Source organism: Impatiens glandulifera, chromosome 5, assembly GCF_907164915.1.
Source record: "Impatiens glandulifera chromosome 5, dImpGla2.1, whole genome shotgun sequence".
In the NCBI taxonomy this organism is placed as follows: Eukaryota; Viridiplantae; Streptophyta; class Magnoliopsida; order Ericales; family Balsaminaceae; genus Impatiens; species Impatiens glandulifera.
Window position 1 is genome coordinate 5,018,915 of NC_061866.1, and position 12,806 is coordinate 5,031,720.

At 39.2% G+C, this 12,806-nt stretch overlaps 1 protein-coding gene across 1 annotated transcript; it reads right to left on the reverse strand.

The window, feature by feature from the left end:
• Nucleotides 1-396: 396 nt before the first annotated feature.
• Nucleotides 397-3,255, reverse strand: LOC124938900 (malonate--CoA ligase-like). Its single transcript, XM_047479421.1, has 4 exons — nt 3,195-3,255; nt 1,719-1,858; nt 840-1,013; nt 397-603 (listed from the first exon to the last, which is right to left on the reverse strand). The coding sequence occupies exons 1-4, from the start codon at nt 3,253-3,255 to the stop codon at nt 397-399; spliced, it is 582 nt and encodes a 193-aa protein (XP_047335377.1).
• Between the last annotated feature and the right edge of the window lie 9,551 nt (nt 3,256-12,806).

The following is a 12,806-nucleotide window of genomic DNA, read 5'->3' on the forward strand; positions in this document are numbered from 1 at the left end:
AGAATTGTGGGTTTAGTTAATTAGGACAGGAGAGAGAAATTATAAATGACTTTTTAAATGTTTTTATTATTTAGAATTTAAAATAAATAAATAAATAATATATATTAATTAAAAAAGATGACATGTCAATATATTAATTGAAAAAGATGACATGTCAATTCCACATAACGTTTCATTTAACCGAAACTTAACGGGGTTAGAGGTTTGGTGGAGTAGTGATATAGATGAATATTAATCTCAACTTCAGTGTTATGAACGAACAAAAGTTAGTTCAGTGATATATGTGAATATTTCATTATAGTTCAGTGATAAAATTGACATTATTCCCATTATTTATGTACAACTACATGAATGACTGAACCCTACAAAGATACAAATATGCTAGAATACATGATGTTACATAATAGTAACAAAGAAACAACCTTGGACATGGAATAAATCTTCAAACTTGTCCAATTCTTTCTTATGCAACTCATTATCCTCACTAACCCTCAAAGATGCATCAGCAACAAGAGAAATAAGGGAAAACAGAGCAGATGTTTTAGCGGCAACATTTTGCATCAGCTCAGAATAGTCTTCGGTGCTTAAAATCATTGATATATCCTAACAATGGAAAACACATTAGAAGTCTGCTTGTAAAAAAGAATCATTCTACCATTGAAATGACTATAGTTTTAAAGATAACACAACTGACATCAACTGTAATTTATCACACATAATGAAAAATATAGATGGTGTTAACAGAGATCCAAACAGCATGATCACATTCTTATAACCGGTTAAAAAGAGAATTATGTGAAAGCAGAGTGGGTGTTAACAGAGAAAGAACATGGGCAGACCGAATCATTCATAACATGCATGAGCTCAGTTTCTGGGTAGCTTAGTGCAAGCGGAACAGCAACACCACCACTTAACCACGTTCCAAGAATTCCAGCAACAAACTCGGCAGAAGGATTAGCTACAATTCCTATCCTAGCTCCACCAAGATTGTAATTCTCATTCTTACTATCCACCTGTAAAGATTCAAAAGAGCCAATCAGATATATCCTGCCAGTCAGTAAACTATACCCAGTTTCAAGAAAGTGTCATAAGTTTGAGAAGAACTTTCGTTTTAGAAGTTACAGTTTGAAGATCACCTTACTACTTAAGAGCTTTGATATGTTATAGGTAGGGGTGAGTGTTGGGTGGATTAATCCGAAATTCAATCCAATTCGAATTCTAAATACTAATTTGGATTGGATATTTCGGATTGGATTTAGATCGGATCGGATTGAGTTCGAATTGGATTAAATCGGATTGAATTAGGATTATCCAAATTATCCAAACTATTTAAACTATTTAAACAAAAATTTATTTTTTAATTTATTTTTCTTTAAATTAAATTTTATCTTAATATAATATATATTTTACTTATCATCATTTGATAATGAAATTTATTTGTTTCTTATTATTATTATTTTTAAATTTTTTTCAGATTCAAATTTAATAATAATAAAAAATTCCATTTTTTTAAAAAAAATAAATAAATAAAAATTGTTGACTAATTTCAAATTGATATATATAAATATTTTTTAGTTTGGATTATCCAAACCATTTTGAATTCAATCCGTATCCGACCCTTATTAATTAGTAAAATTGTTTGAATTACGGATTAAATAAATTTAGTTTGGATTTAATACGGATTGGAGAAAACGGTTTGGTTTTACCCATTTGCTCACCCTAATTATATGCAGATGAAGTAGTTGACTGTGACTGTAGCTCTTCTGATCAGCCCTTATAGCAAACCGATCACCACAAGATGTAGAACCCATTCCTGAAAACTCTTTCATAAAATTCATACCTGTGTTTTCTCTCGAAGCTGCAAAGGAAATCAAACAAACAATCAATCAAACAGGGAATATGAGAGGAGAGGAGAGCTTACTGGATGAGGGAGGATGAATGCCAGCGAGAGGAGGAAAAACGTAGGCTGGGTTAGGAAGAGATTTAGATGAAGGAAAGCGAGAGAAAGAAGTAGATGGTTGCTCAATACATGAAGATGAAGAAGGGTAGCAGGCGGTGGTGTAAAGAGGTCGGAGGTAGTTGAAGGCGTTTAATAAACTTCATGTTCCTTTTAGTGAGAAACCAGAGAAGATGAATGAAACTGAATGGAAACTCCTTAATAGACAGGTTTTGAGAGTTGTCCGATTGACGCTAGCCAAGACGGTTGCTCACAATGTAGCAAAGGAGAAGACCACCATGAGTCTGATGAAAACTCTTTCTAATATGAATGAAAAATCATCTGCTAACAATAAGGTACAACTAATGAAAAGACTCTTTTACTTAAGATTGGTTGATGGTACTTCTGTTACTACTCATTTGAATGAATTCAACACAATTGTGAATCAATTTCTATATGTTGAGATTGATTTTGGGATGAAGTTAGTGCTTTGATTTTGTTAGCATCTCTACCAAATAGTTGGGAACCTATGAGGACAACAATTAGTAATTCAGTTGGAAATGTTAAATTGAAATTTATTAAAGTTAGAGATCGTAATCTTGCTGAAGAGGTTCGTAAAATTGATTCTAGTGAAACATTCAAAGGTTCTACTCTGAATGTGGAAAATATGGCAGATGTAATGATAGAAATTTCAACCGAGGTAAGAGCAGATCTATGTCGAGGAGTAGGAGGAGTTAGTCCAAGTCTGGGCGGATATTTGAGTGCTGGAATTGTGGTAAACATGATCATTTAAAGAAGAACTGCAAAGCACCGAAAAAAAACAGTGATGATAAAAATGATGCAGCCAACGTTGTTACAAAATCTGTTATTGATGCGTTACTTTTGTCTATTGATAGCCCGATAGATTCATGGGTTTTGGACTCATGAGCGTCTTTCCACACCACTGCTCACAAAGAATTAATGAAGTATTATGTGGCTGGAAGCTATGAGAAAGTTTATCTCGTGGATGGTGAGCCACTGGATATTGTTGGCATGGGGACATCAAATTGAAGATGGCAAATGGTTCTGTTTGGAAGATTAATAAGGTGAGACACATTCCAGGTTTAATGCGCAATCTGATTTCTGTTACACAACTTGATGAAGAAGTTCATAATTTCAGTTGTGGAAATGGTGCGTGGAAGGTGACTAAATGAGCAATAGTTGTTGCTCGAGGTCACAAAACATGAATGTTATACACGACTTCAACTTGTAGAGAAACCGTTGCTGCTGAAGTTCATGACTCGAAGAAGAGTGAGTTGTGACATTGCAGGTTGGGCCATATAAGCGAAAAAGGGATGAAAATTCTTTTGATTGTGTTGGGAAGACATCAAATGGTGATTAAAAGTTGGAAGAGACTGGTACAATCGATTTGAAAGAATTTTCAGCTAGATATATACCGATTGTCGAAGAAGAACAATATATTGTTGAAGATGAAATCGTTGAGAACGTGACCCCAAAGGTAAATCAACAAACACCGATTATACAGTTGAGAAGATCGTCAAGGATTTGAAAACCAGTTGAGAGGTGGTCTCCATCTCTGAACTATGTCTTGTTGATAGATAGAGGTGAACCTGAATGTTATGAGGAAGCAATACAATCTGATGAATCGATTAAGTGGGAGTCTGCTATGAAAGATGAGATGGACTCTTTGATGTTGAATCAGACTTGGGAGCTCACTAAGCTACCAAAGAGAAAAAAAGCACTTCACAACAAATGGATCTTCAGGATTAAAGAAGAACATGATAATACTATGAGGTACAAGACAAGATTGGTTGTGAAAGGATTTCAACAGAAAAAATGTATTGACTACAATCAGAACTATTTTGAGTTTGATTGTGAAAAAAGACCTTCATCTTCAACAAATGAATGTCAAAACTTCTTTTCTTCATGATGATTTTAATGAAGAGATTTACATGTGACAACCAGAAAGATTTGAAATCAAAGGAAAAGATGAGCTTGTGTGTAAGCTTCAGAAAAGTCTGTATGGTTTGAAATAGGCTCCAATGCAATGGTACAAGAAGTTTGATAATTTCATGAAAAGTAACAATTTTCTGATGTGTGAAGCTGATCATTGTTGCTATATCAAGAGGTTTGATAAATCGTACATTATTTTACTCCTCTACGTTGATAACATGTTGATTGCTGGAACAAGCTTGTATGAGATTAACAAACTCAAGAAAGAGTTGTCTGAAAAGTTTGCAATGAAGGATTTGGGTGCTGAAAAACAAATCATTGGGATGAGAATTTTCAGGGATGAAGAAGTTCTCTAGCTTTCACAAGAAGAATATGTGAAGAAATTTCTTAGCAAGTTCAACTTGTATGATGCAAAACCAGTTACTACCTCCTTAGCTAGTCACTTCAGACCATCTAAAAATCAGTCGCCTTCAACAGAGGAGGAGAAAAATTACATGGCCACTGTTCTCTATACCTCTATCATTGGTTGTATTATATATGCGGTGGTTTACACAAAACTAGACATAGCACATGCAGTGAGAGTTGTTAGCAGGTTCATGAACAACCCGAGTAGACAACTGTTAGATAAAATTAGACCGGTTCACATAAACCTAACTTAAATAAACCTTCCATGCAGGAACATGGAACCGAACCGGTCAAACAAAAGAACCGGCTAAAGAGACTCGCCGGTCAAGCTACTAAACCGACCAAGAATACTTGGAACATGACCGCACAAAAAAAGGATCGGCCAAAGCTTAAAACCGGAAACATCAGACAGTCGATCAGCCACAAGGCAGAGGAATAACCGGAAGCTGTCCGGTTAAACCAAACACACCGGAAGCCGTTCGGTAAAGACAAATGACCGACCAAGTATAAGAAGACAATTTGGGTATCTGTTGAGTATGATACTAAAGGAACAGACTGAACATTTCCATATCTATATAAGTCTGAGGAAAGCCTGCAGACTGCAGAAGACAGTCCTACAGGATCTTTCCACTTCGGGATAAGTCAGAAAGGAGATCTTCCAAGTACAGACAACTGTCTAACAGACAGTGTCCACATTGAGTAAAAGACAAACCTAGCAGGTTTGTCTTACATACCGGAAGAACAGACTGCCAAGTCTGAGATTGACCGCCAGGTCTGAGGATGACCGTCAGGTCTGAAAAGATGACCGTAGGGTCTGAATCACTGAACCTCTGCACCTCTGCTCAGCCAACCAGATTCAAGGAAGTGAAATATGACCGTTGGCATATTTCATCTATAAAAGGGGCAGTTAAAGAAGAGTAAATATGGGACACAGTGAACATTTAATTTACAAGTGATAAGAGTGTGTTCTCTCTCTAGAAGAGCCTAAGTGCTAAAGTTGAAGTGTGTGTTTTGCCATTTCGGTGCAAATTGTAAGAGTGTCATTAAGCAGAAAATAAGTCTTGATCGGATTGTACTTATATTCCTTAGTGAATATCTTTCTCGCGGTTTCGAGAGGAAGGGTGACGTAGGAGTTTCATCTCCGAACATCCATAAAACTTGTCTTGTCATTTACTTTTTGTCGGTTCCATTATCTAACCGATCCGTACCGCTCCAACTGACTTAACTTCATCTAAGCCGAATCACCAGGTTACCGAAACCGACTCACCATTTTCTTTAACCTTCATCATCCGAAACCGGTTCTGCCTATCATACAAGTGTGCTGCTTCAACCTGAAATAAACATCTTCCGCGCTTGAACCTAGTTCAAGGGTTTGTGACAGTTTGTGTAGTATTGAAACCCCGGTATTAATCTCTAACCGGATTAATCACCACCTTTTGAGTGAGAACCGCTAACCGGTCCAACCCCCGGTCCTCCAGCGGCTATCTAGATCCTAACAATTGGTATCAGAGCAGTTAGTTTCAATACTCAAGCAAGCATGTCTTTCGATAGGCCTCCAATGCTAGAAGGTGATGACTTTGCCAACTGGAAGGCTCGTATGCACCTACACTTAATCACCTTGGATGATGAGATGGAGTCCATTCTGACCGAAGGACCGATATTTATTGATAAGGACAGAAAGGAATGGACAGCTGAAGACAAGAGAAGAAATAACCTGGATAACCATGCTAGAAACCGGATCTCCAACAGTGTGGACAGAAACACATACTACAAGATCAGAAATTGCAAAACCGCGAAAGAGACATGGAACACGGTTATTCAGATCTTTGAGGGAAATGAAAGAACAAAGGAAAAAGGTAATGGTAGCCACTCAGAAGTTTGAAAGCATCAAGATGAAACCGGGAGAAACAATGAAGGAGTACAGTGACCGGTTCACAGGTGTGTTAGATGAGCTAGCAACTCTTGGCAAGAGGTATGATAACAAAGAGGTCATCATGAAAGCTTTGAGATCTCTTCCAAGTGCTTGGGACATAAAGACAATGGTAATGAGGGAATCAAAAAGCCTACCTAAGATGAAACTACATGATGTATTCGAAGATCTTAAGGCATATGAGTTCGAAATGAGATCTAGGACTGAAGAAGAAGTATCGGCCTCAACATCAACTAGAGCACTAATCACATCTACAGAACCGGCTGCACCTGCACCGACACCTACACCTATCCCTGCACCGATCAGAACCGCCGAACAGTTCACCGAGGATGCCATGGCTATGTTTGCACAGAAGTTTGGGAGGTTCATGAAAAGAAGCCAACCGACAAACAACTACTATGGTGATAAATCCAATATAAGGTGTTATAACTGCAACTGTTTGGGACATTTTAAGTGGGAATGCAGAAAACCGAGAAGGGATGACCGGAAACCGGATTACCAAAATAACCGAAACAATTATCAACAAACCGGTGAAGGAAGTGAGATTCAGAAAGCACTGATAGCCGATGATGGGGGAAGCCTATGGGCTCATAGTGACAGTGACGATGAACTCACGTGTCTCATGGAAAATGAGGAACATGTATTTGACTCTCCCTGTGAAGAATTTACTAAAGATGAGTTATATAATGCATTGAATGATATGGTAGAAGAGTATAAGAATCTACTAGCCATGTTACCTAAGCAACTCAACCTTAGAACCGACTCTATAGTACCCATTCCGATAGAACCAGAGGTACTAGTTGCAACCGAACCAGAGGTCATAGAACCTGATGAAATCCCCTACATAGAAACCGAGTTAGAACCTGAACCACCACTTAGTACCGAACAGTCTAGTGAACCAACTAGAGAATTAACCGAGGAAGAAAATGCCCGACTCTAGTATAAGATGGCCGCATATAAAAGATCTAGTGATATGGTAAAGAAAATGTGTAGTCATTACAGACATCTTTTTTGCATGTTCGGCCTAGGATACACAAAGGACAGTTCCAAAGACCAAAAACCCGTAGAGAAAGTAAGATTTACAAGGAGTAACCTTCCTCTCATAAGATTCATTAAAATCTCTTTGACCGCTGAAGAGGAGTTGACCGCATACTATAGGGAAGAGAAGCTAAAGTACAACTATGTTGGTCCGACCGACTCTGAGAAATGGCTTGATCCTGAGAAAAGAAAAGCCAACATTCTCAGAAGTAGGAAAGCTAATTGTCAACCGCATAGGTCAAACCAAAGATCACCCTCATTCAAGACCTTTGTAGGAAAACCGAGATACCAAAAACCGAGTGCCAAAAGGACGGTTAAAACCTTAGCAAAGAAGGTTGTCCGCTTTGTCAAGGTTTGGATACCTAAGGGACTAAACGCATGTGGACCCAAGTGAATGTGGGTACCAAATAGTTGTAAATATGTACATTTTGCAGGAACTAAAGAAACGGCTAGGAAACTCTGAATGGTACTTGGATAGCGGTTGCTCCAGGCACATGACCGGGAACAACAACCTGCTAACCGACATCAGAATAGAAACCGGTGCTCTAATTACTTTCGGTGACAACTCAAAAGGTAGAACTGTGGGCAAGGGTAAGATTGTCCATGGTAATTTAACTATTGATAATGTACTCCTAGTTGAAAACCTACGTTTTAACCTGCTAAGCATTAGTCAAATGTGTGATGCTGGATACACTGTAGAATTTCTTAAACATGCATGCTTAGTTAAGAACTCCCAAGGCATTATACTGCTAACCGGAAATAGGCTAGGTAATATTTACAAGGTAGACTGGAAAACTAAGGTGGAATACCCGGTATGCATGATAGCTAAGACTGATCAAACCTGGTTATGACATAAAAGACTAAACCACCTAAACATGAAAACCTTAAACTATATTCGCGGTAAAAAGCTAGTAGAAGGTATTCCTGACATAGTATTTAACAAGGATAAGGTTTGTTCAGCATGTCAAATGGGTAAACAGACTAAGTTAACCTTTAAGAGTAAAGGAAATATCCAATCTAGCCGATGCTTAGATCTCTTACACATGGATTTATTTGGACCGATTCAGGTAGTTAGCCTAGGAGGTATGCTGTACACCATGGTAGTTATTGATGATTACTCTAGGTTTACATGGGTAATATTTTTACCATTTAAAAGTGAAACCGCATCAAACCTGATCACACTTCTTAAACGTTTGCAAAATGAAAAATCAACTCGCATTAATAGCATTAGAAGTGATCGAGGTACCGAATTTACCAATAGTACTTTAACCGCATTTCTTGATGAATCCGACATTAGACACGAGTTGTCTAGTGCTAGGACTCCTCAACAAAATGGCCTGGCCGAGAGAAGAAACCGGACTCTCAAGGAAGCCGCACGGTCCATGATAACCGATTCGGGCATTGCTCAGAAATTTTGGGCTGAGGCTATCAATACTGCATGTTATACACAAAATCGGTCTCTGATTAACAAGTTTCATAACAAAACACCATATGAGGTTTATTTTAACAGGGTTCCCAATCTTAAGTACCTCAGGATTTTCGGTTGTAAATGCTATATTCATATAAATGGTAAAACATATCTTTCTGCTTTTGATGCAAAAATCGATACCGGGATCATGTTAGGTTACTCGGCAGTGAGTAAATCATATAGAGTGTATAACAATAGAACTTTAACCATGGAGGAAACACTTCACGTTGTTTTCGATGAATCGGTTGAAAGTAATACCGCATCATGCTTTGATCTACACAACAGATTGGAAAACAACAATATCCACTCTGATAGTGAAGATGAGACACCGGTCTTCAGGCGGTTTGTCCATGACCAGATGGGTAATATTGAAACACAGCCGGATCAATCTGTCCCACGACAGGAAGCTGATACTTCGGTCCAATCCGAGGAAGTCGGTCGGTCTGACAATCCTGCTGAGCCTACTGACATGTCTAGCCTTGATCAAACAAACGGTAATCTGGTAGACATCCCTGAACCGAATTTCAGAAGAAATACTAAACATCCTCCTGAGCAAATTATAGGTGACCCTTCAGAACCTGTTCGAACTAGGGGTCAACTTCTGGAGGAATACTTTAATTCCGCTTTTATATCCCAGATTGAGCCTAAAAGAATAGATGAAGCATTGTCAAATCCGGACTGGATCTTGGGAATGCAAGAAGAACTAAACCAGTTTGAGAGTAACAAAGTCTGGTACCTAGTCCCTAGACCGAAAGACCATCCGGTCATAGGAACAAGATGGGTATTTAGAAACAAACTCAATGAGGACGGTTTGGTCACGAGGAACAAAGCCAGATTAGTGGCACAAGGTTACAAACAGGAAGAAGGCATTGATTTTGAAGAATCATTAGCCCCTTTAGCTAGGATTGAAGCCATTAGGATTTTTCTAACCTTTGCTGCTTTCAAAAACTTCAAGGTTTTTCAAATGGATGTTAAAAGTGCATTCTTGAACGGTGATCTACGTGAAGAGGTGTATGTTGAACAATCACCCGGTTTCAAAAGTGCAGAATTTCCAAACCATGTATACCGATTAAACAAAGCTTTATACGGTCTAAAGCAAGCTCTTAGAGCCTGGTATGACACACTAACCACATTTTTGATCGCACATGATTTCACGATTGGTTCGGTAGATAAAACGCTGTTTAAATTTGAAAAGAAGGAACATATCCTCCTTGTTCAAATCTATGTAGATGATATCATTTTCGGATCAACCGATCCTAAATTGTGTGATAAATTTTCAAAACTGATGACTAACAAGTTTGAAATGAGTATGATGGGAGAATTAAGTTTCTTCCTAGGTCTTCAAGTTAAACAACTCGAAGAAGGAACTTTCATTAGTCAACCTAAGTACACTAAGGAGCTCCTAAAGAAGTTTGGGATGGAAACATGCTCCTCAGCGGCTACTCCAATGAGCTCATCGATTAAATTGGACAGGGACGATGATGGCCAATCGGTAGATCAGATCGCATACCGGGGCATCATCGGTTCTCTCCTATACCTAACGGCGAGTAGACCGGACATTCTATTTGCAGTCGGTGTGTGTGGGAGATTCCAAGCAAATCCAAAACAATCCCACTACACAACCGCAAAGAGGATATTGAAGTACCTAAAGGGCACACCTGATGTCGGTCTATGGTATCCAAAGGACTCGTCCTTTAATCTAACGAGTTATTCAGACGCAGACTATGCAGGTTGTAAGATTGACAGAAAAAGCACCAGCGGAACATGTCAGTTCCTAGGTGACCGACTTGTTTCATGGCATAGCAAGAAACAGACATCGGTGGCCACGTCAACCGCAGAAGCTGAATACCTGGCGGCCGGAAGTTGTTGTTCACAATTACTTTGGATCCAACAACAACTGACGGACTTCGGTGTCATAGCCGAAGAGTCTCCGATCTTCTGTGACAACACGAGTGCCATCGCAATTACCTACAATCCGGTTCTCCACTCCAGAACCAAGCATATTGACATAAGGCACCACTTCATTCGGGAACATGTCATGCTGAAGCATATCCGGCTAGAATATGTATCGACTGATCAACAAGTGGCCGATATCTTCACCAAGCCTCTACAGGAAGCTAAGTTCTCTCAATTCAGACTTACCCTCGGTTTAACCGACATTAGTCAAATCCTTCCTAAGGATGCTTAAAAAAATGGAAACCAGTTCGGACAGACAAAACCGGTAGTTCCTCCTAACATGTTGGACTTCAACTTTTTCTTGGTACCTATGGAAGAACCGCCCAACTTATCAGATAGAATAAACCGACCTGCTACTTGGTGCATGCACCAAATAACCGCATTGGGATGAACAACTGATGGCTGACTGGTTCGGAAATAGGCTATCTTAGATTATTTGAATTTCAAACAAAAGTGGAATAACTATCAGTGTTTAAAGATATCTGTTCTGAAACATTGCCTTTTCAAAGTAAAATGGTCGCACCTAAAAAGACGTGAAGATCTGATGATATCTTTCATGATCCAGGTCTATGACCAACACCCTATACTGCAAACATACCTATTTCATGCAATATCCTTTATCCTACAGTTAATAAATATCATCTAATGCAATACCTGGACATTAGGATACTCCCCTAACTAGTATTTAAGAGAAGCAAACATTAACCAAAACACTCACTAGACAAAAGATCATTCTCTCACTAAGGCAAAAATGTCTCAGTTTCCTAACATCTTTCAAGTTGATTTCCAATCTGCCCTGAGCACCGAACACTATGAGGTGTACAAAGTAATCAAATCCCTAGAAGATACTGGTCTTCGGTACTTCCTAGATGATAAGCAGACTATATACTCTGAATCAGTCCTGGAATTCATGTACAATGCTAGGGTATTTAGAGGAACTCCCCATTTCGATACTCATATCCAATCGAAAGTAGGAGGAATAGTCTTTGACTTCACCGAGAACGACTTTGCTAGGTGCTTCAGCTTACCAAAGCAAGGCTTGACAGATCTAAATGTTCCGGCCGATGTCAAGGCCGAAATTTCCCTCGCCTTCGCACATTCAAACGAACCTGTCGATGATCATGGCACTAAATCACTCTTGAGAGCTGAATATCAGCTCCTCAACGATGTGATAGGAAGAAGCATCTTGGGAAGAGATGTAACAAACACTTACTGCACAGCGGCTTTCAACATGATGGCAGCCATCACCACCGGTACACCGGTGAACTGGTCGAGGGTCCTGTTTGATGTCCTGATCTGGATGATTGAGGTGCGAACAGTCGGCCTGGTCCCACAACTAAGCTGCCTACTAGTTGAACTTGGTGTTCCGACCTGTCCGGGCGAAGGTCTAAACCAGTCTCAAGTGATGACCAAAGAGATAACCGACTCATTCTATGAGAGGTTCGAAAGGGCTTGGAGGAGAAGGACCGCCGCAACAACCCCAATGGTGTCGTCAACTCTTATGAACACTAAATCACTCCTTCCTGCACCCGGTCATTTTGCTGCACGTACCGGGTGCATCGTTGTCCAATTCCATTATGATCCTTCGGTGTTATCTTTGTTCTCTTCGGTTTTATCCGTGCCTTCTTCGGTTTTATCTATGTTATTCTCGGTCTCTTTTGATTAACCTCTTTTGTGTTGGTGCATTAATGAAAAGTAATATTTAATTAATGTAGTAACCCCCAACCACCTGAATAATTACTATCCAACTAACTTGGTTACTTCTCAACTAACACCTACCTCGGGCTCCGCAATCAGCCTCTTCCCAATAAACCTTGGAAACATAAAGATTCTCTTTCCTAATAAAACAAAACTGACATTCAATGCTCATAGTTTCCCTCCAAAACCGACCCTATATAAAGGGCCATCCTCTACTCAACTTAACACACAAAACACTCTTGAAATTTCTTGAACTCTATCTCTCTCTGCAAAACCGTAATCATGCCGAGCCGAACCTTGGAAAACTTTTTGAGTGTTGATTTCAACTCATGTATGGAAGAGTGGGACGGAAATCATGGAAAGGAGTTCATGTTTCACTCTCTCATTGCAACCGGTCTTCGACCCTTTCTCGAAGAATCCGG

Coding starts and splice junctions, on each gene's coding strand:
- LOC124938900 (XM_047479421.1), bottom strand. CDS start 3,255: ATGGCCCAACCTGCAATGTCACAACTCACTCTTCTTCGAGTCATGAAC. Junction 1,859..3,194: donor CATGAACTTCAGCAGCAACG/GTTTCTCTACAA, acceptor TTTCCTTTGCAG/CTTCGAGAGAAAACACAGGT. Junction 604..839: donor TGCATGTTATGAATGATTCG/GTCTGCCCATGT, acceptor TTCCATTGTTAG/GATATATCAATGATTTTAAG.